Source organism: Chaetodon auriga, chromosome 7, assembly GCF_051107435.1.
Source record: "Chaetodon auriga isolate fChaAug3 chromosome 7, fChaAug3.hap1, whole genome shotgun sequence".
In the NCBI taxonomy this organism is placed as follows: Eukaryota; Metazoa; Chordata; class Actinopteri; order Chaetodontiformes; family Chaetodontidae; genus Chaetodon; species Chaetodon auriga.
In genome coordinates, this window is record NC_135080.1 from 5,565,755 (window position 1) to 5,592,878 (window position 27,124).

General features: G+C 41.5%; 1 protein-coding gene across 1 annotated transcript in view; it reads right to left on the minus strand.

The window, feature by feature from the left end:
• Positions 1–27,124, minus strand: part of frem2b (FRAS1 related extracellular matrix 2b) — a 50,525-nt gene that overhangs the window by 8,678 nt on the left and 14,723 nt on the right. The window contains exons 3-15 of the mRNA XM_076735694.1: positions 18,244–18,390; positions 14,444–14,674; positions 12,695–12,820; positions 11,700–11,951; positions 3,745–3,894; positions 2,656–2,865; positions 2,342–2,539; positions 2,069–2,233; positions 1,562–1,744; positions 1,343–1,473; positions 1,052–1,207; positions 513–816; positions 177–308 (exon numbers count right to left, since the gene is read on the minus strand). Coding sequence (XP_076591809.1) covers positions 177–308; positions 513–816; positions 1,052–1,207; positions 1,343–1,473; positions 1,562–1,744; positions 2,069–2,233; positions 2,342–2,539; positions 2,656–2,865; positions 3,745–3,894; positions 11,700–11,951; positions 12,695–12,820; positions 14,444–14,674; positions 18,244–18,390 — 2,385 coding nt within the window. The remainder of the gene's footprint in view (positions 1–176; positions 309–512; positions 817–1,051; positions 1,208–1,342; positions 1,474–1,561; positions 1,745–2,068; positions 2,234–2,341; positions 2,540–2,655; positions 2,866–3,744; positions 3,895–11,699; positions 11,952–12,694; positions 12,821–14,443; positions 14,675–18,243; positions 18,391–27,124) is intronic.

Genomic DNA, 27,124 nt, shown 5'->3' on the forward strand with positions numbered 1-27,124 from the left:
ACGGTAGAAGTTTAGGAATGTTAGTTAGGAAAAATTAACCAAAGAAGTTTCTTTTTAAAAGAAATTGGTTGATGAGTAACATATGGAACCACGATTTCTAAGGCTTCCCCAGCTTGAGCTCAAGCAACAACCTGATATTTTAAAAGATGAAGATCATTCTAAACATTCAATCTTACCATCAATGTGAGGCATGGTGACAGTTAGCTTGATGAGGTTGGGGTGCTCTGTGTCTTCAATTCCAGTGTACCGTAGCTTGGAGGAGAAGGGCTCAGCCCCCACGGTGCCTTGGACACGAGGCTGGCACATTCCTACAACCACGGCATAAACAAACAAACATTAAACATTTTGTTTCCCTGAAAATCCTCCACAGAATGTGGTTTAGTTGTCTGTTAGAGCAAGGACAGCAAGTACTGTGGCAGGAGAGCAAAATGCAGCCAGCAGCTGCTTATCGTGTTGAAACATTTCCATGAGAGAGACTTAGCACTTCAAGCTGGAGAATGAGCTACACTCACCCTCGTCCATGCTGATGGACACTATGGGGCTGCTGAGCTCCAGACCTTCGTCCCCGTTAGAGTTCACGCCCCTTGCGGCACACTGGACCCTAGAACCAGCCTGGAAGTAGACTGAGTCCAGAGTGATGAGCTTGGAGGAGGTGAAGAAGGTATCAAAGTCAACTTCCCTCATAGGGCTGGTGACGCCATCGGTGCTGGTTGGGGCACTAACGAGCCAACGATAACGAGTTAGGGTGTTGTTGATGTTCTCGCTTATGCAGATGGAGCCTGTTTTATCATAGTCTGGATACTTTGGGTTACAGGCCTGGAAAAGGGCAAATAAAATATGCGTGAGAGTGGAATGCGCCCAAAAATCACTGCAGTAGCCAAAGTCATTTCTGTATACCCTGATGAGCCCTCAAGATAGCTGATAATTGAGTGTGTGCTAAATACTACCTACTTAACAGTATTTACCTGTTTACAACTGCACTGACAAAAAGTCTTGCTAAATGATTGATTAGCAGAGTAAATGAGTATTACAACTACCACTTGGGACATACAGTGACACAAATGACAGGGTATCCGGCGACGGGGGTGGAGTCCTTGATCCTGTCAATGTCATCATAATGAAACAGAGAAACCACTCTGGGCACCGAGGGGAAGGTCACATCTGCCATGCTGTTGGTCTCCTCGATATAGATTATGGCTTTGCTCATCTGTTGATTGACAAGCAAGAGCAATTATGAGGATGCTGTTGTAGAAATAATCGTTGTTGCCCTCTAATGTGATAGTTTACCATGTAGTTACACACTTGACAGCTAAATTATATACTAATTTAGCATAATTTTCACCTTTGTCTCTGCCACCATGTTCTCATCAGGCTTCAGGTGCACAGTGAACGCTTCCCTCATTTCTCGGACACTGTCATATAAAATCTCCACCTCCACATGGTGCTCTGTGTCACCCTCCTTGAACACAATTTCTGGCGAGAAAGGAAAGATTTGACAAATACTTTTCTAGCAAATTTCAACTAAATGCAGTCCTGATAGAAAAAAAGAAAAATGATTTACCCTCAGATATGGGATGGTAGTCCTCCCCAGACGTAGCAGACCCGTCCTTGGTGTGAACTCGGACAACAGACACCTTGGAGGTGTCTCCAACACGCAGCACTGGGATCTTCACCACAGACACTTGACCACTTTCCTTTGGCTCAATCACACTGAATTTGGTCTCTCCAAATCTAATAATCGCCTCTGAGAAACAACAGCATGTGGTTTCAATCAACTAAGCTTGTGAACGGTGACTGTAAAATTACATTATACCACATGTGTACAGCATACCCCTGTATGTCATTTATTTACTCTCTGAATTTGTTGCCCTTGTAGTAATATCATAAAAGACGATATGGTAGATCTGGGGAATCCAAGATGAATGGGCTGACACACAGACTGAACAAATTGTCACATTTCTTCACAAAGAAAAATTAAAGATGTTATAATGTTATAAAACGCAGCACGATGGCAATTGAAAAGACATAGTGTAAGGAATAGTGTGTAATAAGAAAAAAGCACTCTTACTGTCTGCGTCGTCTTTTATCTTGATAAGTGTTTCATTTTGCCCTCCAACAGATGCTCCAAATGGAGAGTCACTCTTGGGGCTTCCCAGCACAAGACGGAGCTCCTCCTCTTCCTCATGTTCTATGTCATCAACAAGTACCAGCACACAAGGCTTTTCAATCTCTCCTGAAAAACAAGGAAAGGGAGAAGATATTGAGTGATTCCTTGTAATTGATTTTAACAACAAAAAAAAAAACAATGCAAAGGGGTGTACACTAGGTTTTACTACGCCACCTGGTAGGAAGGTGATGATGGAAGCATCTGTGTTGGGCCTCTCATTGAAGTCCATCATGACCTGGGCTGTCCCCTGCCTGCTGTAACAGCGTACTGTGGACTTGTAGCTGATATCACCACTACGGTATACAGTAGCTGAGATCTGCCCTGAGTTCTCATCGCCCACATACACAGCATCACGGAACTGCACCTTTGGCACTGGAACAACAATAATTAAACCCATAAATCAACATCAGAGATGCAGCATGAACATCACAAATCATGAAGCATAACCGTATGGATGAATTTTGATCACAACCAAGACATTCACTCACAGTCTGAAACAGAGTCGTTGATGAGGATGGTAGCCTTGCTTGGCTCCCCAAGGATCCCATTCATGGGCATCCTCAGTACCAGTTCAAACTTCTCTGGCCCCTCCAGCACTGGCTGCCCCAGGTCATCAAGGATGGTTACACGAAACGTCTGCATGGTGACCCCCGGTGCAAAGTCCAGATTCCGGCTGATCCCCACATAATCCATACCAGCTGCTCCACAACACAATATAGGTCAGGTGTGTTTCAAAGAACAGAGTGGTTATGGAATACAGTGGATATAGCACAAATGGACTACAGTGCTTGATCTTATTTCAACAACACTTCTCATATTACTTCATAATTCATTTGTGAATGGCAGCAAGCAAGATGAAAGGATATACTCCTGCGTGCTGACAAAATGACGCTTTCTGGCTTGTGGTTGATAGCAAAGAGCAGCTGGAATTTGTTGCGTGATTAAAGGAGAGTTGCACGAAACTAGATATCTCCCTGAGCGTATACAGGTTATCCATTTGCCATTCTTTGAAGATGGTGGGTATTGAGAGCTCACCCTTTGCCCGCAGGCTTCTCTCATGTACTTATGACCCAGTTATGTGTGTAAGTGTGGACTTGCATTTCTATCATGCTGCATATGATTAGATACTAGTTATTTTTACAGTTACGATGCAGTCTAGAGCAAAGATATTAAGAATCTATACAAGGGGAGAAGACTGCCTGGGGGCAGGAGATAATGTAGGGCTGTAGGGAAGGCTTGGGGTGTTAGAGTCCAAAGAGCTTACAGATGTGCAGAACCAAACTCTGTCCTCATTCAAACAACCATTATCCTCACACAAGTGTGTATATCCAATGCCTACAAGGCAAGGGCCCAATGGAAGAGCATTGATTTCTCTCACTCTAACCTAAAACAATGTTTACATTCCCCAGGTCATCCACCCAACATACCCAGCGTTAACATCTCCTTGGACTCTTGAGCTCAGGAAAACAAAAAGTGACAGGGTGACGACTAAAGTCTATTATGTTCTGTGGCTTATATTTCTCTAAGCACTAACCAGCAAACACTGTCAGAGAGAGGCGCCAAGCAGGTACACATACCCTCAGCTGAGACAGGATCTGTCTTTCTGGAGCGCACTGTGACGGTTCCTCCTTTGGAAAGATCAGTCCCCGTCCTCCACACCTGCACCTCCACGAAGCCATCGCTCTCATCCACGTGGTAGTCTGTGTTGCCAAAGTAGAAGATGGGAGCTGGGAGGAACAAGAGAGGAAGGAGTGAAGGAGATAAGGAAAAGCACACAGGAGGATGTAATCCATAATCATCTTTTAGCTGTTTCACAACAGGATACTTGAATGCTTGTTGTAATTGCAGAGTTGCATCTGTAATAGCTAGCATGCTCTCTAAGATTACCTCTGATTACAGGATAAATTTAGGGAATGTTTCCATCGAAACACCAGCAGGTAGTCAACATTGTAATTGTAGCCGTTAAACAACACTTTCTAACTTCCTGTAATGATGTTTTGGGGGGATTTCTACATGTGCAACAAGTATTAAAAGACAAAAAGCAACATGAAGGCAGAGCTGAGTTCACAGGTTTTGTTGTGAATGAGTGTGGTGGTGGATCTGACTTTAATAGTGATGGGTCTGAGAGGTAGACAGGAGGCCTGACAGGAGGTCTGGGGGATGTGGAGCTCGATGTGCCAGCCCAGGCCTGCCTAACTGCAATTAGTGTTTCTTTGAGCTGAGATTCCACTGCAGCCAAATTCACCCACTATTAGTCTATTTAACCCATGCAGGGCACGTTTTCTCTCAACAATGTACAACATGTCAAGCTGCTTGTGAAACAATGGCTTAAGGGCTTGGACCTCTGTGCACGTTCCCTTTGAGTGGTGCAGTCAGCCACTGTCATACTATAAGGAACTGCCATCACAAAGAGACTATTTATGGACTTAAACTGCAGGGAGTGAGGCACAGTCCTTCAGAGCAAAACAGAAATAAACTGAGCAGCCAAAAGCTGGAAACCAATCCAAAGAAGCAATTTTTCCTCACAAAATGTTATGATGACTAATGGGAACAAGCCACTACTGAGCAGTAAAAACTGTGAGCTTTTGAGAGCAACTGTGACCAAATAATGAATAAATTAAGTGAACGGTGATGGCCATGGGCAGAGTTGTGGTTTCCATGACAATGGAAGTCCGCACCTACGAAACAGTGCTTAGTTGTCTCTGATCACACAGTATGAGGCAAAGAGGAGAGCCGGGATGTGCAACTGAGTGATAAATGCATTGAACAAAAACAAATCCATACTGTTGTAACTGTGTGATGATTATGATATCTAATGCAACCATAATGCAAAAGCAGAGAAAAAGAGATTAGCTGTCAGTCAACAGTGCTGCCAGGCACAATTACTGATCAGGGAAAAACTGTTTATTATTTTGCACTATATCATTATTCTTCCAAGTAATCTGAGTCTCAGAAGAAATTGCATATTTTGATTCAGTCTGCTTTGGCACTAACAGCTCTATAGTGACAAGATAAGACAAGTTCTAAAAGGGAAATAATCTTTTTATGCAAAGCCTTGGGATTTGTGGTTCTCAGAGGAGTCATCTCTGTGGCTGAAATCATATTTCTCCTAAGAGCAAGCAAAGGACAGAAAACTTTTATGCTTTAATCTGTCCTGAGAGCACAGCCAGGACAATGAGTGCTGCATCAAGAGGCTTGCAGCTGCCAGAATTTCTCCCCACAGAGAACCTAAACAAAGATGGTTTTGGCTGCCTGCACTGGGTCCACAACAGGAGGAGTAATCAGATCTACTAGCCTGAGGTTGGCAGCCAGGAACTCGGGCCCTGTTGTACTAGTCCAGTAATCAGATAGGGTTTGTGACGCAGACAAACAGTGTGCTTCAAAGAGCTACGGCCCATTAACTGAAAGGTAAACCACTGGCTCCTGGACTCCATCAGCCCAGCCAGCTGGAGCCTCCTACGCCACACAGCACATCTTAAGTTACCTGGTTGTAAGTGGAGACGATCCAGATTTAGATCTTATTATGTAAAATTATGCAAGGTGCATAAAAGTTAATTTATTCAAAAAACAAGAACATGATTTTAAAAGATGTTTATGTAGTACTGTCACTACAATAAACCCAACAATGTAAATCTGAAAGAAATAAGCCACACAGTTTCCTTCTTAGAAACCAAATATACAAAACATTAGTCAGAAATATGTATTGTCATTATGGCGGTCAATTGGTTGTGCAATATGCCTGAATAACAAAGCCAAACAAAGGGAATATCTTAACTGTTGCATATGTGTGAACATAAAATAAAATAAGAGGCACAAGGAGAGACACAGGCATCCCTAAGGGGACTGTTACACTCCCACTGACTGCTTGATTTCACTTGAACTTTGCATGACATTCCCACAGCGCTAAGTGGCTTCTCTAACGGTGAGATTCAATTGAGCCCTGGCAAATTCTCCTCTGCCCACTGTGTGCTTGACAAATCTCTCTCCAGCAGCAAAAACATATAAAAGCAGCTCCATATTCAATACAGAGTAATCTGCAACTTAACCCACGGGCGACTGTGAGAAACACTTGAATTTTCAAAGAAGGCTCTGGATTCAGAGTCTTAAGGCTGTTGATTAAAGTCAGCACCTCTCTGCTTAAGTACTTTGGACATCTGTTTATATCAGAATGAATGGGAATCCAGGTGAGACATAATGACAGGGTTTGTGGGTTCCCCCTCGATTCATCCCCATCCAGGATAATACACACGCACAAGATCCGCCCATCTTTAAGGCAGCTCATAATCATACCTTCAGAACCAGAGCGAAATTTACAGGCAACTGACACAAGACTATAAATACACAAGTCAAGTCCTGCCGTACAAGCATTTTCATGTCTTACAGCCCCAACCACCAAAACATTTTCCCGGATGCAGAGTCAATATCAAACAGCAATTACCTCTGCAAGAAAGGACAAGTTTCTCCTAACACACTGCAGACAAAGCCAGAGTGGAAACTGTAAGGATGTGGCCGTTTATGTGCAGATGCTCTGCCACTGGGAAAATAGCTAGTATTCGGAGGAGAGCAGCTGTTCATGCAGGGTACTGTAGAATGCCTGGACAGCCTGTAAACTTTACAGTCTTGCATTCCAATTTGACAGAAGATGTATGTTCATGTAGAAAAACAAGATACCTGCTCCAGGTGTAAAAAACGGTCAACTATGAATATTAGCAATAAGCTTGGCAAAAAGTCATTTTCAGCATCGTGTGTCTATCTGTACAAGTTAGAGGCTTCAATGTGTGTTTGTGGTGATAAGAAGACAGTGTGAAAGGTTATTAAGCTGTGTATTTAGATCTCTTTATCTATCAGTATAAAAAAACAACCAGCTATAACCTTTTGCAACCTCCGTACCTTTTATGTTTTTAATGACCTTCTCAGTTTGTACCTCCTCTTGTTTACTGCACTGCTTGCATTCTGCTGTCATGCCAAGTCTGTTTGTAAGCCCTTTTGTTGTCCTGTCCTTACATGTACATTTGGACTTTCTGGCTTCTGTTTATCTTTTTTAATTGATTCCTCCATTGGACTGTTTGTTTTTAAGGTAGAATTTAAGCCCAGAGCTAAATGACCTTCCTTTTAGAACCCATTCCTCTCTCTCTGCATTGTGTATGGTATCGCTGTGCCAGAAAACATCCTTCACATCTACGCACTGCATGTTTTCAAACACATTTTCAATTAATTAAATTGCAACAAACCAGGCAACGCGCAGTAAACCTGAGGTTTTCAGAGCCCAGCCACCAGCCAATTATTTGCACCTGGGTTTCCAGAGCTGTGTTTGGAGACTGTTAACAGGCAAGGGTTCACATTATCCCTCCCAGATCCTTCCCTGCTGAACAGACAGCCTGAACAACCAGCAGGGATCAAAGGTGCAGCAAGCAGACAATGATCCCTCACCACCTTTGCACCCGTTTAGAATGACAATTGTGTTTATCGGAGGGTCTGGACAAGCTAGAAGCACAGCTGCTGGAGACTGAACATGCACGGATCTCCGTGACTGTGAGCAAATATTGTAAGTTTACATGACTTTAATTCACACATGTTGTTAACCAGTGGTGTCATTAGGCCTGGGTGTGCAAGGCTACAGCCCTGAATGTTTTATGAATGGCCAAAAAAATTATATAATATCAGACAGACAAAACAGAGAACATAGAGCCAACACAGTTTGTCACAGTTCAAAAGGAGCTGGTGTCACACAACAGAAACAGACGCTATGAGACCAGGGTTGGTCAATTTCAACGAAACTGAACAACGCACTGGCAACATAAAATCTAGCATATGACTTAATCATCAACGTCAAGGCTCTTATTTTTTCTTAGGGTTTTTTTAGGGGGCATATAGACTGAAGCATGCATTTAAAATAAATGGCAATGAATTCCATTACTCAATTATTGTTTTAAATTTCAGTAAATGTACTTAATGTAACCCATCTACCAACTATCATGTTGTTTGGTTAAATAATTTCCTGTAGACCCAAATATGCAACTTGGAAAAGTCTAGAGACCACACAATGGGCTTTGTGTGTGAGTTTTGGTTACACTTTGAGATCAGCTGCCAACAAAGGTCTTCTGGGGGCACAAAATATTAATTCATGTGCCATATAAGTTTTCATTCTAAACAAAACACATTTTAATGACTCCCTGCCTACGGTTGAAGGTGTGCTACTAAGTAAATGAATGATTAGCTTGGAAAGAAAACATGCCTTCTTTTCCATGGCACGGGTCTACAAAACTGGTTATTAGTGCAGTAAACTTAATGTGTCTCGGTGTAAAAGCTACAAACATTCTCAATTTAGATTGCATTAAATTATCAGATTAACATCAGACCCTTGGCAGACAACACAAGCTCGAGCTTCTGCTGCGCCTGTGTGCTTTCTTACATGCGTCTGTACCTTCGTAGGTGGCCGAGACTGCATTTACACGGAGCAGGGAGTGCACACATGCCCTGTGGCTTCTATTTCATCACATTCTGCTGCTCTGGTTTGCCGGCATGAAACGAAGATATATCGCTGACATGCATTTTTTTGCTGATATCAGTGGTGTGTGTTTCGAAGAACTATTTGATTCCACAACTCAATGTAGCTGCTGAGGCCTCCTGGGGAGCCCCAGCACAGACCTTTCACAGGCAGGGACAGGTGCTCAGCCACGCACAGACTCCTTCCTCCCATGTACAACACCCTCTGGACAACTACTGCTGTACGCGGGATGACAAAGAAGGATGTGGTGCCCCCATTTGCCTCCCTTCCATATATATACTGGAATGGAGTTAGGAAAAGAACCTGCACTATGTACTTAAGTTCAGTGCCAAGCAAGGACAGCTGAACTTACAGTGGTAGTGAATCTCCTACTGCTTTTCTACTCTTCCAGACAGGAGATTGGTCTTGTTCTGCTTGCCTCAGAGATATGTACCATTCATTTCACCATCAGTGCTCAAACCATGCTCCCTGCTCTTCCCATTTATTCAGTGGATGCCAGCAACCCAAACACCTCCAGCACCCTTTAGAGCGGCGCTGCACCAGCTTTCCACATCTTGTGTGAGTGTGCGTGTGTGTGTGTGTTCAGGCAGTCGATCTGATGTCATGTACTTGTGTCATTGTAATTAGTGGTCGGACAGTAGCTCCAGGCATAGAACAATAAAGCGTAGACAAATGATGTTTCCACAAAAGGAAGCTGTATGGGGCACCCTTGTGAGTTTGTAGCTTTCTGACAACCAAATGCAAAAGGAGATTTTGATTGTCATTCAGCCACCCTGACAAAGCCAGAGGCAAAAGAAAACATGATTACAGATATTGCAGGAATAAAGCTGAGTACAGACTGTTAACGCTGGTTGTCAGCCTGAGTCAAATTAATCCTTTAATACACTGAGCCTTCTTTTCTCTTGTTTCTGTGTGAAAATACAGAACCTCTAATGAAGGCAAAGGCATGCCAGTAAGTCACAAATCTGGAGATGAAAACATTTTGACTTTCAAGGTACAAAAATTGAATTACTTAGGTAAGTCATTGCTTGTGACAGTTGAGTTAAGATGGAACTCTGGCTTATTCTCTATAAACCAGCAGCAGTCAGCATAGAGCTTGCCTGCCACAGTGAAAAAGCAGTAACGCATGGATATGAACATGCTGTTTATCAGTAACGGGAAAATGTTCCTATCCACTAAAAGAGCAGTTTCTCCCACCACTAACCCGTTGCCTTTAGTCTTCTGAAACCATTTCGAAAGCAATCTAAATCTATGTGCTTTATTTGTCAATCTTCATGTTTCTCATCACTGGGTCTCATCCTAAATGTAAATGGCGTGTGACTCAGACAGTTACAGTAAAAGATGAATCAATAATGTCTCCGATCAATAAGCTCTCTGGCAGCTGTAAAGGCATGCGCGACTTGCACTGTTAGTCAAAGACAAACATAAAGACTGTGAGACTCTTTGGAAATGTTATAGCTGCAGTGGTAATACACTTTGTGTAGCAGGCTTTTTGCCGTAAGGACCGACTGCTGTACAGCCTGTTAAAAACTTGTGTCTGTGAAGCTGTTTTGTCAGTCTTGAGTCTATACCCAGAGCAGCGGAGGCCAAAAGGCCCTGTACCCACTCTCATATTACACTGGATGCTGCTACAGTAAGAAAACATTCCTACCACGTAAACCTCTTCCTTCCTCAAGCAGGTCAAACAAATCCACTTGTGTGTGTCTGCCTCAAGTCCCACCGTGAATAGAGGGGGAGAATAACCTGTTACACAGCCTGGAAACTGCTGCTGCAGGAGCCAGACAAGACCCCCTCACCTCACAGATGATTCATATCCTTAGCACTAATTCTGGCCATGATTAAAAAAAAAGCAGCTATTAGATGTCTAAATAAATTGCTTGGAAGGGCAAATAAAATATCTGTATTGCGAAAGCACTGGAGGTTCTCATTATTAATGTGCTTGTTTCAGCAGCTGACATGCTGAGGGAAAAGGGGTGAACAACAGAACCATCATCACTGAGCAAAAACAACACAATGTTTGGTTTCACGGTTGGACTGCCATTAAGTAACTGGATCCGTGCTACACTGTGCTCAAATCAAGATATTTTTACAATTCAAAACTAAAGTCTGTAACATCATCTGCAGCATGTACAAAACTATGCAATGGAGGAGGCTCCTACAACAGGAAGCCTCTAATTTTGAGTAATTTGAGCAGTTGTAAAAGATTAAAAAAAAATCTCAATGACACTAACTTGATTGAATTAGATGCACAAAAAAATCTCATATCCCAATGGTCATGATTTGACTATTAAAACCAAGCAATTATATAGAATTCTGAATCGAATTTTGCATCATCACCCCAATTATCTCGCTTTAAATGGGTTTTGATTCAAGGGAAAAAGAAGACAGTTCCGCGATCACGCTGGGTTTTTCAGCTCCAGTGTTGCCTGCCTGCAGTCACAGAACTTGACTTTACAGCAGTGCTTCCGGAGATCGTCAGAGTGATAGGGAACTGAGGAATGGCCGTCCGGTGTTGGGGAACAAAGAGGCGTCAGTAAGATATTGGAGACTATCAGCCCTCCAGTCTGAGCCTGTAGATAGGAGATAAAGGCTTCGCCTCCAGGAAGGAGGCTTGCACACTTGAACGCTTTTGTCAGACATTGTCAGACAAGCACAAACACACTGAAAAAAATTCAAACACACACTTCACAAGCACACCAACATATTTGCTGTCTGGCTGCCCACCTGCCTACCGCTTTGAATGTGTCTTTTTGGAACATTTATACAGCTTTTACAAAACTTATTCAAAACAAATTTTCAGATACTGTCAAAAGTGCTTATCCATTCCATATATAAAATAAGAGATTAAAGCCCTTCTAGCCAAGATTCATGCTGCCTTTTCTTGGGGCTTTTATCAACCTTGAAAAACCTTTAAAAAGGAGAGAAAAAGCACAGAAAAAGCCGTCTCTAAATGTCACAAAGGGATTCAATAATCAAAGCCCTTTGATCAATTTCACACTTGTGATCAGTGAAATGTCATCTTACCGTCTTCCATATCGGGAATGATTGTGATTCTGGCCGTGGGGAACTCAGAGCCCAGACGGCCCCCCATGGGCATGCTGAGGGTGACATTGAAGCTTTCTTCATCTTCATACAGAGAGTCATCGATGATCACAACCCGGCAGGGTTTCTCCACCTCTCCCTTGTCGAAGCGCAGGATGCTGTGATGGTTCTCAGGCCTGGAGATGTAATCAGAGTAGGACAGCACCGTGGTGGGGATGGTGCCTGTGGCTGAAACTGAGCGGGCAGAAAACAGAATTACAGAAAGCAAAGTTAGTGATTCAGACTCTGATTTCCCTTTTCTCTGAAACAGTTTTTTATATAAAATATTTACCTAGTTATTCAGTTTCTTTTGTTTCCTGTATATGCACATTATAACTTGTGCAGAACTACCTAAGCTCTTTCTCAAATCATGAGCATCAAGTCTGCCCGAGAAACCTTCACACTTCACTGCATTTTGCCATTTACAGACACATTTTGATCCAACGTGAGTCTTCACCAGGTCATTTTCTTTGCACTTCCTCTTCCATTTTTAAAGGCTCTATCATATGACAATCGAAAATCTGCCATCGAGTCAATGATGAAAGACATTCCAGCTTGTAGCTTTCATTTTTCCCTGGTGCATTGATTAACTGTCACTGCGCACCTACATTTTATGTGCAAGAATGAAATTGTTGCAAAGTCAAAACTATTAAACTGGTGCAAAATATATTAGTTATCAACATGGCAACAATCACCATCTGCTGCTTCAACACATGGTGGCCTTAACAGGTGCAAGTTAATAGTCATCCAGCCACAGTCTAGATTAAATTTCAAGGAAGAGAGGTGATCAAGAAAAGTAAGTATCAGGTCTAGCTGAGGGAGAGGTGCAATCGACCTATTAACAGTTAGAGGACTTTGCTCAGTGTCACTTTAATCAGCATATCTTTTCTTGAGAATACATTTCTTGATTTAAATTCTTCCAGCAGTTCATGTGTTACCTTGCTGGGTGTAGCAGATGACCATGAGCTCCTGACTGACATCTCCACTCCTGCGCACCGGGATGAGCAGCTCACCAATGTCCTCTTCTATGTTGTATGCAGCTGAGGGTATGAAGACTGTTGACTCTGTATGTGAGAAAAAACATCAACACTTTCAATCATGACTTTGACACAGTACATTGAAATCTTATCTGACTTTTGGTGCGAGAAAATCACTCGTGTATGATCGGCTCTCGGGCAATGTGATAAATTGAATGTTAAGTGAATTGAATTGGATGATAGGAGATGAAGAAAAGGGAGAAGATTCAGCGCATCAACTCAACGGTGACAGTATTTGAATCAAAAACCTTATATACGCAGGCTTGCAGCTTACACACTACGACCAATGATAAGTCTCATTACATGGCTGCTGATGGTGCTCCCATCAAGTTTAATCAAAACCCACCATCTACTGTTTATTTAGCTGCAGCAAATCTTCCAAGCTACAGTCGTCTTAAGCTGATACACAGAAGAGCACAGAGAGACGGCTCTGGTTATTGACCTGGTAAACGATACAGAGGGAGTAAGGAATCCTTTGGCAAATTAAAAGCAATGTGCACAAATCAACGTCTCACACACTTGGTTTCATTTAAGAAGCCTATTGTTAGCAGCCCACACAAATTGTCCAGAATAAAAAGGTGTGTTAATTATGTTTGCAAGCGGAGACACGTTAAACAATTTGTTTTTCGCTTTTACTGGCAGTTCTCCGTGTCTGTGTCTCCCCCCTCCTCTGAGCTGCATATGGTAATCAGGAAGGTAATGAGCTTGCAACATTTCAGCCACAGAGCAGCACAGACAGCAGCTTTCTCAGTGAGCTTCATGCTCACACACATTAACGAGGTAAGTCACCAGAACTTCACCTTTCCTTTCCCATCCTGCAGGCCACGCAAACAATCGCATAGGATGATGTGGCCACTCTTCATTTCTAACACTCAGCTGTTTCCTGTCTGAGCCACTTAAGTCTGTCTGGTGTGAAATAAATTATTTTTCACAATTCCGTGGTTGCAGCCTCTGGGCTATTCCATTTTTCAGCTCTCAGTGAAAAGAAAATACATTTTTATAAGCCTTTAAAGTTTATTTGACCTTGACATTAAAACTTTAGAAACTATAAACAGTATAATGATATGATAATAGACATATGGCTGTAGGAAGACAAAAATAGAATTTCACATCTTGCAGAGAGATAGCTGCCAGTTTTTTTTTCTGATTGCCCTCCAGAGACTGATGTTCTGCAAAACAAAGTTCCAGCTAAACATGTTAATTAGCATAAACTGTTGACAGCAAATTCTTCCTTTTCACCCAACGAAGCCCTATGGGATGAGGAGAAACATTATCCATATTTATATCATGCAGTTCTCTATCTTCATCTGCTGTTTTCAGATGTTCATCTGTTCATGTAGCGCTCAGCGTGGTTATCTCCATATGCCTTTGACCTTGTTTATCTGCACTTATGGAAAGAAAATACTGCCCACAGATGAAATTAGTTTTTTGATGTGTCTATTTTCATAATAAAGTTAGGTTCAAGATGTTGTTAGCTCCTCTCAGGTTTAAGTCTTTATGTGAATCTTCATTTGAGTTTGTATCTGAAACCTTATGTGTGAGCCAACTTTGGTCACTTTGGTGTTGTTTTGGATTACCTACTTTTCCTAAAAAAAGCATTGCCTTCTATCTTTCTCTTTATTGATTTTTGAAAGAGAAACCATTACTGACCGTCATCAGGATCCAGGATCTCCACAGTAGCGAACTCTGGAAATTCAAGGGCCGCCATCACCGGCTCAGACAGAACGATCTGGAAGGTTTCTGACACTTCATACTCGCTATCTGACAGGATCCGGACCTTCCAGGTGGCTGTGGTCTGGCCGGGGTTGAACTGCACTTGTTTCTGAGATTTCCCCCGGAAATCTTTGTCCTTTTCTGCGGTGCCATCCTTTGTACCAATACCTTAAGAAGCACACAGATAAAAGGTTTAATATCATAATCAGATAGCATCAGCCAATAGTGTGTAAATACCACACATCTGGCACATACATTTTCTATAACTACCTTTTAATGAACACATGACTTTAATGTATGAGTGTTCTGTGAATCCTGATATCTGTGTAACCATGAATGGTCACAGTGATACAGATACTGTCAAAAAAGACAATTAAACTAGTGTTTTCATCTCCTGCCGCACGACATTCCCCAGTTAGCCTACCTCAATAATATCTGGCCATATTCTGGGTGCAGATTACAACCCCCAGTGTTTCAAATGGCCATGGTGGGAATAAAGCCAATTAGTCCTCATGTCAGCCTGGCCGCAGCGGCAGTGGTTAGAGGCTAACTTGTCTGACCTTCAGCATGTGAGCTGTTTGATGGGGCATACAGTCACTATAGTTGTGACACTTGCAGGGTTCCCGTTGAGCAGGAGCACACAGGCCCTCCATTGTCTTTGCTAACTGGCCACACAACACGCAGCAGGGGTCAGTAAATAGAAGGAACATGGCTTCACACCCCAAAGCAATTCACAGTCTTTTAAGCTGCCACAAATGTAATAAACAAGACATTGCTCAATAAATGAAGCACTGCAGTAACAAGAAAAAAAAAAACGCTGTTTGTTCCCAACTGCGGGAGGAAGAAAAAAGAAGAGAAAAAAATGAAATATTGCATCAGAACTACACACAAGATCTTCAAAGACCACAGATTGAGAAATGCATGAGTTTGGGTTTTTAAGAAAATTACCATTCTGTTCTTTGATGAAAATAAAAAGTGGGCTTTGATATGCAAGTACAGACGGAAGTAAAAGGCCCCTGCACGTATGTGCTGAGATAAAATGGTCAAGCTCAACGGAGCTTGAAAAATCAGCAGTCTTCAAAGAGAAGCGAGGAGAAGAGAGAAAAGACTATGATTTGCTCCTAACTCTGTCTCCTCCACAATGCCTGGAATGGATGGCTCTGATCACAGCGGTGACTCTGAGACTTCGCAGCAGGTGGGCTCGCTGTAGCCTCCAAACTGGTGCCACCTGCACTGTGCACATTGACCAGTGAAGCAGTGGCCCACCAGTGGGCTCCTCTGATCAGTGTTCACTCAGGCAGGGCTGGGAAAGAAGAGATATCCCCAGTCTTCATGAGAAGGCACTGGCCTGGGATCAGTCACAATCTCATCACAACACTGAGGCAGATGGATGACTTGAACTGTCAGGCTGCTCTGGTGGCCTGTTCATGCTGGTTAATCAAAACTGTCTACTGTTTTTGCTCTCCTCTCCTCCAAACAACAGAGGAAGAAGAAAATTCAAATGATCACTGTGAGAAAGCGGTGACTAGGACGCCACCTTATAACACAGCATATTGGTTGTTAGCTGTGTAGTTGCAGAGGGAATGCTGCAGAGATTTTGAAGCATATATGATAAAAATAATCTGTCCAAAGTTATTCTTTCTTGGTTAACTAAATCCAGAGTTAATGGTCTCTCTGAAGATTTAAATTTACTCAGCCTAAGCATGGCAGAAAAAGGACAAAAGACTTGACAGGTGAGTTATAAATACACACTAATGTAATAGTGCACTCACAGCAGCTTCTGTTCAGTCTTTTAGTTATGTCTGCAAATGTTTCCTTAGCTATAGATTGAAAAAGAAAAACCAAAAAAAAAGGGAACAGAGTGGTGTATGATCAAAGAATCAATGCCTGAGGATGTAAACCTGTACTCACTTACTGTTATGAGGAATGAACAATATAAAAGGTTTCACTGGGTACGCATTTAGGAAGACAAACTTTATTGCTATTTCTACTTTGAGGGCATTGTAAAACAAAATGGTTCTGACTTGAAAAAAAAAGATAACAGCTTCTTTTGTGTGCTTTCCATTACCAGCATGGAGAGGTACATCATCGTCTCTCATCCATTATCATTCCCTTTCATGCTGCCTCAATCATAGGAAAACGCCACTGTGAAAAGCTACGGTTTGGACTTGAAAGCACACAAGTGTAATTTCAAACATCATGAAAATGCAGGGCATGTTTTTTTTTTTTTTTTTCCGTGCCATGAACACTGAGTGCATACAAAGTTCAAAGTAGCACTTCTTTAATTTATAATGCAGCCATTAATAAAACAGTAGCGATGCTCCAGAAGATCAAAACAAGGGACAATTATATGATTGTTTGCTCAAGCTCCTTACACAAGATACAGTACATTATTTTCTTATTTAATATTAATCTGCAAAGAGATCACTGTGGGGTCATCACACAGGCATTCCAGTTTATTTTTCTTTTTTCCATTTGCTCTTGTACCTTATCAACATGAACAACAAAATGTTGGTGTATTCTTTTTTATTTGCTTTTTACTGTGAGTTATTATTAAATATATCTGCTTGTATATCTCTACAGTATGATCCGCCTTTAAGTGTATATTTCTTATTTCATTGAGTCAATGAGGTAGAGTAGATATATTGTACAGTGTGAAGCACTATAAAGGCCAGTAAAATTTGCATACTTCCTCAGAGATGTTTCATTAGTAAGACACTGTGGGGCATTCAAAGGTACAGATGACAGCACAGTAAATGATCTAACAGGATTTGACCTTTAACATCAGGCCATTTTAATCACACCTCATTTTTACGGACATAATAAATGGTGGCACTAAAAAAGACCAATGGTGGCAGCAGTAAGAATTCCTGCCTCTCATAAATCCTTACAGCTGCTTGTTTTTTTTTTCAGCAGTTATTGTTCATTTAGTTCAGGCGAGTAAATTGCTTCAGCTAACATTTGAAGTGGCGCCTTTCCATGACCACCAACTTTGGGTGACCTTTCTCTTGTGCGCATACGGTTCCTCAGGGATTGTTCTGTGCTATTGTGTGATTGGAACGTAAACGCTGGCCGGAGGAGACTGGTGAAAGGTCATGACCTGTGTGACCCTAAAGGGTGTCCAAGCCAGCCTCAGAGTTGTCCTAAAATATATCAAAGTGTGTCTGAGTTTGTGTACGTGTGTGCCTGTGTGTGTGTGTTTGTATGTGTGTGTCTGTGTGTAGTTGTGTTTGTGCACTGCGTAGGCGTATCTGTCAATACGTTGGCCTCTGGCAATCTTGGGCTTAAGTGGGTGTCAAAAAGTTAAAAAAAGAACGGAGTCCCAAGACGAGGGGTGTATGCTCTTCATCATGTGTGTTTCTTTGTCTGTTTGGATGTTAGCGATCAGGTAGTCTAACTCACAGGATGTAGGCCGGTGGTACAGGCCTGCCATTGGCCAACTATTTCAGTCGGCATTCGACTGAGTTAGCTGAGCATTTCAGCTGAAAACGAAAAGTTTTGACAAAGAATTGGTTTGTACACTGAGTTACGTCTGCCCCCTTTTGTGGGGATTTAGCTATTTTAATGCTGGGTCTTGCATTGTTTATTGTATTAACATTTTTACTACAATAAAAGAGAAATCTTTGAATAAATTAAAATCCTGCACAGAGTACTTTGAGTATGGATATCTTCTGTAACCCGGGATGCAATTATTATGATGAGTGGACTTGATGAAATCAGAGGCGGTGTCTGCTTACTAACGAAGGAGGTCTCCCCCAGGTAGCCCCGACGTTTCAGCACCACCTCCAGGAACTTGACCTCTTCATCCACCACGTAGTGTTCCTTCTCTAAAGAGATCCAAGCCCAGTTCAGACGGAATTGCTGGTTCTTCAGTTTGTTGCCTCCTGCAAATAAATACAGTGGATAGTTAAAATAAAGAAATGGTTAGAATGACCCCATAGAACTCATCACACAGCAAGGGACACACAAAAATCAAATATCTATGTATATATCTATACATAAAATCAAATGTCTTTGTGGGTGGACACAGGAATTCCACTGACCCTTATTAGAGTGATTTCTTGAATGCCTTTAGGACTTGACTTTGCAACTCCTAGCCTGCACTCAGTGGGTGGTATGAGGGGTGCGTGGCCCTTATACAAATGGAATAGAGTTTGTGCTGTCTAATTGGTTCATTTCTAATTAAGATAAAAGGTGTCTGTTTCCTGTCTGAACTTAGTTATTTTATTCCTGCCTTTTGAAGTTGGATTCAAAGGCCAAGACTACAGTCCTGGAAGGCACTGCAGCTACCATTTGACCATGAAGACTCAAAGCAGAGCCACAGACGTTGGCATCAAACACACACACAGGTACACAAACGTGCAAAGACGCACACACACACAGACTCATACAGAAACCGCAGCGCACTTTAATGTTCCTGAAAATCAGCATGCATCCACCAGACTGCACAGTGAGAGCTGCTGCCTGCTGCTGTACTGGATGAGAATGGTGAGGTACAGATGACTGAGCCAATAAACATCTGGCAGTTCTGAAAGTGGTGGAATAAAAGTGAAACTGCTGGGAGGGTGTAGGGACATTGTTCAAGGGTTGCTGCTGTTTGTGTTAGGCACGTCTGACAGTCTCTACGCTGCCCCACCCCAGTTGTTATGGCCAGTAAATCTGTTACGTCCAGCTGACCGCTCCACTGTGTCCATTTCCTTTCTCAAAGGGCAAGTGAGACCTATACACATTCACCCTGGGTATTTTATTATGTGTGAGGGTGCATGCATTTACAAGTTTGTGTGTCCGAGTGTGTGCGCGCATGTGAAATGTTCTCTGCACCTGTTCAGAGCTTTTGCCTTTGGTCTAACAGTGTACACACCTCCTCACACAGAAAAAATAGGGTCTTAATGCCCCAGACACTGATTCTTTTTGACAATATGAGCTGTAACTGGGGAAAAAGGACAAAGTCAGTGTGACTCACAAGGACAACGGGGAGCACAAAGTGTTCTTTTCCCCCCCATTTCATACAAATCCAACAGCTCATTTGAATCATTTAGCTGAATAAAGTTCTTTAATCCATAATGACCACATGGAGGTACTTTGATGTTTTCTACCACATAGATGACTTAAGGTTGTGAAGACTAAGGATGAAGCTAAAGAAACATGACTTTCCGTAATTTATCTTTGTAGTTAAGGTTACCCAGACTAATGGGCTTTATCAAAAATGCTGGAAAGAAGAAGAATACAGAAGACAGATGCTGACGTTCCTTGAACTTATCGATCCAGTTCAGAGTGAACTTCAGACAGACTTGGTGATATCAACAGCGAGCTGTAATTGGGACAAAAGGCTGCAGAAACTGTGAAGCCTGAACAGAAATGAGAGGAGAATCTGTTTTATTCTCTCTCCTGCAAAATTAACAAAATGTTTGAATCATTTAGTTGTACACATTTCATTAAATTCTGATAAACACAGAATTTCTGTATCTCTTTGAAAATAGGGATTTCTTTTATTTGACACCATTTCAACACAGTTGTGTACAGCAATGCTAATGAGTCCCTCACCACATTATGACAGAAATTGTTTCCTTCACAGTTCATACTGTGAGAAGAATTTGTCTCTGCATTTCCTTGAACCTTGCATTGCCCTAAATTCTGTTTTTAATTGGTGAGACATTCGATTACTTTTTTCTATAGTAGAAACTTGGTGTTCTTTCGTTGGTCTGCTCAGCCTTCGAGTCACTGTTCACACGCACAGCCCTCTCCTCTGTTAATCCCAAATAAGGTGCTATCACTAATGCAGTGTGCTTCATGTGCCGAGTATACTGCACAGAGTATTTTGTGTTATGTTGAATTTTACATCACTGCATTGAAATGACCCTAAGGGACATTCAAGAGTTAACACTTTCTGGTGTGCAAATATTGCAAATGTAAAGGTTGACTCATTATTGTCTTATATAAAGCAGTAATAGAGTTGCAAAACATGATTTTTTTATCATGAAAATGTCTCAAGTCTTACATTTTACACCACATACATTCTTGAGGTCTACCATAGGGTAGGATTTTGCTTCCTGTGTGTTCCACATCCTTCTTCTGGAGACAGGAGACCTTTGTATGACAGGACCTCCCTACTCCATTTGGATTAAAGCCAAAAGCATGGCACGCATGCCACCGGTAAACACTTCATGTGTGATCTCTGAGTCGTGAAGGAGCCTGTCTTCCGCTGAGGTAATGGAAACCGAGAAGGTCTTGGCTATTCATCTGACTTCACTCGGCACAGACTTTGTAATAGTTAAAACACAGCTGATACTCTAGATCCCAGGTACAATTCTAGAAAATGGAGAATATAAATGATATGCATCTTCTCTCTATAATCAAACACTCAGCTTAACGATAGGATTTATCCCATGTACCTCATACATTTCAATAACAAGATAGAATGGTTACATGTTTACATAATCATTTACATGAGACCGAAGAAATAGCCTGCACATCACGATAAGCCTCAAAGAGGCAGCTTTCCCTTTCAGAATGAATCATGTTAAACACCTGCTTGCCTTCAAAAGTATTCACAAACACAAAGTGGCTCTATCAATTATTCATTCTTCATTTTCAGTAAGGAGTATGATACATCAAAAGGCAGCACTTTCAAACCCCACAAAAAAGAATTTATGTTCACAGTTTATACTCCCAGTCCAACCATGGCACGAAGAAATACCGAGTTGAGGAGGCCTTAAAGTCCTGCTAAAGCTGCAGCATGTCCTTCGGGGAGCTGGAGAGTGGAGGTGCTCGTTTCCAGAGGACCACTTCACTCCTCCAGATTTCTTTCTAATTAAGATAAGCAGGGGTTGGAGTAAGTCCACTTCAAAGAGGCCCCAAGGAAAACACCAGAGTTAATCTTTAACCAGTACTCACAGCACTGAGACAGAATTTAGTGAACAATATTGGTATCTCTAATGTTCAGGTCTCTGTATTGCTATGCAGCTCAGTGCAGAAACATACGTCTTATGCAGTGAATGCATTGCATAAGCTGCTCATACCAGGTACATGAACTTTATATTAGACAGTATTTCTGCATAATATCCACTTTCAAATTAAAAATGAAGAATTAAAATCATGTGATTATCGCAAGAATCCTTCAAATTCCAGTGCTGGTCATCTTAATTCATTCACTGAATTAATGCTGTCTTGTTGATTTTTCAAGTACATTTTGTGGCACTCATAATGTAAGTCTCTCTCCATAATAATGCAGCCTCTTCACAAAACTCCTTGTCCAGTTCATGTAGCTGCACTGCTCTACACGAGTTCTGTCCACTCACACAGTGGATGTGTGATGAGGGACAGAAGCCTTTTGAAAGAGGCCAAAGAATGTGAGAGACTGGACTGTGCCAACTTAGTGCCCCTGTCTCCTCCCTGCATACATGTTGCAGACAGCCCTTATTTGGTCACCGTCAAGCATCGTGGGGCCACGATGCCCCATGGACCCTCGTCTGTTCATTCAGCCAGGCAGACAGACAGGCGGCCCTTTGCCCACAGAGCCAGCACCACACTGATTAAGGAGGATAAATTGGGACTAGCCTGTGATTCCTGCTCAATATACACAATACATCTAAAAATACTTAATGATCATATACTGCAAATGGACTTAGTATGCCAACAATCTCCACGATCTGCAATAACTGTAATCTACTGTAGCAGTGAAACATCAAGCAACATACTATAGTGATAGATGAGCAGCTGTGCACAGGACCAGCAAAATGCTTTTAGATTTTAATTTAGTTTTGTAACAGACCACATTCGAAGACAAAGCCATGGGAGCTCATTCTTTTACCATGTCTTTATTTCACAATAAATTCACATTAAATCTACTTACTGTTGAAGAATAACCCATTTCTATCATTACCACTACTCTAAAAGGCTGCAGTTAGGGAAACTGGAAGCCCAGCAGTTTTAGGATCAGTAGTGCACTTTACCACAAGAAGTAGCTTACAGACAACTCTGTGATTGTCCTTGAGGCCCAGCCAGAGCCTGGATTTGAACCCAAACTAACATCTCTGGAGAGACATGTAAATGGATGTCCACCCATGGTGTCCATCCAATCTGGGAAAGCTTTGAGTGGAGCTGCAGAGAAGAATTACAGAAAATCCCCAAATCCAGGTGTGTAAAGCTTGTCTCGTCATACCCAAGAAGACTCGAGGCTGCCGTTCCTGCCAAAGGTGCTTCAACCAAGTACTGAATACTTATGTCAATGTCATACCTCGGTTTTTCTTTTAAAAAATTAGCAAAAAAAACTCTTAAATCCTGTTTTCATTGTCATTATGGGCTACCGATGCAGGAAAAAAAAATAATTTAAACAATTTTAGCATGAAAAAGTGAAAAAAGTGAAGGGCCCTCAGTACTTTCGATGTACTATTAGTTTGAACTTAACTAGACAGTTCAATAAAAAACAAAAATGTTGCTAAACTTTTCATTTAGCTTTTTTCTTAAACAGTGAAAACTTTAATATTAAGGAAATGCCAAATTAAGATGTCTTTACAGTGACAGTGTTAGGATCTAGACTGTTTAGTTTTGTTATTTCCTGTTTTATTTTGTAGCCATCCCTCCTGTGTCCAAGTTTACTTCCTGTGTTTTCCCGCCCTTGTGATTGGTTGATTGTGTCCACCTGCGTGTAATTAGTTCTCCTCCCTTGTCTATTTAAGTGAGTGTGTTTCACTTTGTCTTGTCTCTTTGTGTTTCCTCTAAGTTTTTCTCGTATAGTCCCTGGTATCTCTGTTGTTTTTGATCCATGTCTTGTTTTCCTTGAACTTGCTTTTGTTTTTGGATTTTTGAACTCAGTTGGATTTTGTTAAATAAATCATTTGAGCAGTTTCCGCCCTGCCTTTTGTTAAGTCTGCATCATAGGGTTAACTTCCTTGCCTTTTGTCTGGCCACTAATCGTAACAGACAAACAGTTAACTCACTGAATTATCTAAATACTAAATCATACTACGGTAAATTAAAATTAGCCTTATGGGCAGGCAGACAATTTTTAAAAGGAAACCCTTAATAAAATGTAAATGAGCACTTCATTCTCCCATACTTCACTTGTTTACATGCATGCAAATATTTAATCATGTGCATAACAAAATGCTGGATAGGGAGTTTTTGCATCTGCACTGGGAGCCACAAAGTCTTATGAAGCAGATTTAAGAGCCTTGTTTAAGACAATTCACTCACAATAGTCACACAATCTATAAAAGCCCCTGAATCTTTATTGAATAGGTACTATTCTTCTTGAGTAAACAGCAAAAAGTAATTATTTACAAAAATTCCCTCTTTGGTTTTTAGATCTGAGCAGTACGGCCAAGAGATTGCCATATGTGTTAGTCAGTCTATTGCTCTGTCTATCCAACATTTTGATCATTCGCTAGGTATTGCAACAATTAATAATAGGCTGCTGCAAAGCTTTGGATTAATCCTGATGATTATATCAATATTCATGGTGCCCAGAAGATAGGATCTTCATCCAGGTCAGCATTTCCCCTTGAAATAAACTTTGATACAGCAGCGTTTGATGATTGCAGTCTCTTTGTGCCGTTACTGGGTTTTTAGACTTTAAATATTGTTCATTTTAAATTCTGCCGTGGCAGAAGGATTGCATTTGACATTTTGAGCTCCATGCTGCTTCCAGGACAAGAACTCACAGAAGAAATGGCCAGCTGACTTTACATTTAAGTGAGAGAACAATCAATAGCAAAAACTGTTCTAAAGAAAATCTATGCTAAAGCCTCAAGTTTGTAATGGAAAGAAGTCGCATTCTGTCATCACAGCTTACATTGACTCTATAAAATGGGTTGTCTTTGGGTTCCATAATGTACCAGGCCATACCAGCATACTTTTCATCTCTCCAATTAAGGGAAAAGGGATATGATAATCCTGTTGAAAGAAAGAAAGCACATGGCAGAGGAGGGAGAGACAGATATGGTCTAATCACCCTAAGCCTTGTATCAGCAGTAACGAGTTGGCCGTGGCTTGAAAGATTTAGAACTGTTATGATTTCACAGGCTCTAAACCCTTTTCAACCAGCACAGCCTTTCAGGGAACTGGTCTGCCATAAATGTGGCTGCTCCACAGGGTCCTTTCTGGCAGCTGTCACCTCTGTGTCCGCTTTGACACTGTGGTCACTCTGAGGCGACATTTGAGGGGTCTGAAAGAAAGGCCAAAGGCACTTCTGAACAAAAGTGTTGGGTCAGAGAGCCATGCAAGGCTTAAAGCAAGCAAGGCTTTGCTCTCAGCAGGGAAAGTTCTTTGAGATTAACATCTGAACCACTACTATAGAGGTGATTTAACTCTAAGTGCGACATATTCTAAATCTCGAATGCAAAGGCATTCACTTTCTTGTGTTACATTTTCATTGAATATATCATGAATGTATATATTATGCACAGAAATGATTATTATACTTCTCTTTGTTCAGCACTATGCAGGCAAGATCTGACATTAACATTGACAAACTATCACTTCAGCTGCTCGAGTTGATATATCACAGTGACGGATGGATGGGCACAGAAACTGAATAGCTCATGAGAACAAGAGCCTATTTTGAAAATGCTAACACCATTAACCAACATCCACAGAAAGTCATTCAAGGTAAAGCACTTAACTTATTAGTTTGAGACTTAAATGTGCCTTCTGTGAACCAAAAATGTGCTTCAGTGTCCTTATAAATGTTGTCCTCCACAGTTTGATTGACAGTAAGAAACCTTTTAAGCAAAGCAACAACTTTCATCCTGTTCCCACACTTTCTGTTTTTGATTCCAAATTGCAGCACAAGGTTGTTGTGGAAACTACTCCGTGACTTTCTTCCTGAGTCACAAAGTAGGACCACCCTCGCCTGTGTGGAAAGGCAGTGAGGAATTCCCAGGGCTCTTATTTCAGATGGGGCTCCTTTATTTGTGGCCCAGGAGAGAAATGTGTCAGAGGAAATACTGTACAATGTGATTGTCGGGGAAGGTCACTCCTGACCTACAAGTCTGCTTCACGCTCAACTGTCCCCACACACTGCCACAAATGACATCATTTATCATTCGTGGCAAACAACACACAAACACACACGCATTAACTGGGTGAGATGTTTTTTTAAAGATACTGAGGAACGTTCAAAACTGACTTGTTAAAAAACATAAATGTGAAAAAGAATTCCAAACAGCAGATAAACAACTCAACAGAGTGCCCTTTGGATATTTGCTGGGTCACTACTTCTCCATCTCTAGAAATTACTAGCGTCACATACATGCAAACATTCTGGGTTTTCAAGTATAATCCTATTAGACTCGCCTGGAAATATTAGTTGAAACAGAATCTTTCTAAACACCTTAAGGATTAGCAAGTGGCCAACTTTGGATGCACAACTCTGCAGAAGATCTGCTCAGTTGCGGCTTGCTGATTTTCAAACAGGGGCACAGGGTGTCCTGCCAAGCACCCAGGGTCAGGACTTATCCCTGACTATACATCATTAGGGCTGGAAAACACACGGTTCAGACTTGGGTGGGCACAAGTTATTCGAAGTTATTTCCTTCTTTTTGGCTAAGATGTAATCATTAACAAGATCATGATTAATATAAACACAGTTTGTAAAGATTCAAATTCTTTAGCTTGCCATTAAATGCATAAGCATCTGAATAATTTAGAGTGTCATTACACTGACATTCAGACCATTCAACATGTCTTATCGTTTAGCCTTGCTCAGCAGAATGATAACTATTGCACCTGAAAACGATGAAAAGTCTAATTCTCCCGTCTCTCTGTAGCGAGTAAGTAAATCAATTAGCTGACACTGAGTTTCAGAATGCATCCAAAGGAATCATCGCTGAGGGCTTTGCTTCAATTGTGGAGGTGAGGTCAGGCAAAGTATTCCTTGATTGCCCTTGAATGGCATTCCTGTCTGTCAAAGAGGATGCAGCCTCAAGTGTCTTAATTAACAGTCAGCCACACGGTTTAGAGAGCAAAAGCCTGAAATCTCAATAGCAGGGGAAATAACAACAAAAGGCTGAATTAGCAGCTGCAGGGCTTTCCTCTACATTCACATGTAAAGGTCGTTGTGGATTTAAAATCAAGAGTTTTGTGCTCATTACCAGTCAATTACGTACAGTGTGAATGCCAGAACAGCCACAAGGCCAAAGTTACTGAGGAAGCCTTAGCAAATCATACTGCATAGTGGAAATGATAAAGTCGAAGATGTGTAAGGGGAAAATATATCTGCAGTCACTTAAGCATTATATATGACCTCATTATATACATCATTTCTGAATAGTGAGTTGTAAACGAATAACATGTAGCACTCCTTCTGAACTTTTCTTGGAAAACCAAGATCATGTCACACACTTCCTGACAAAAGAGATGAGCTCCTGAAGACAAAAATCTGTGTCTGACCCTGGAGTTAAAAGGATTGCATTGGTACAAGTGTGTGTGTGTGTGTGTGTGTGTGTGTGTGTGTGTGCGTGTGTGTGTGTGTGTGTTAAATGTACCTCAACTCTCCAATGCTGCTGGTGTCTGAATAGGAAAGAACAGTGAAATAACAAGGAGATACAAGGGGAAGTGTGAAAATGTGAGAGAAAACAAAGCAACATAAGGATGCAGGATGAAGGGACTTGACAAAGA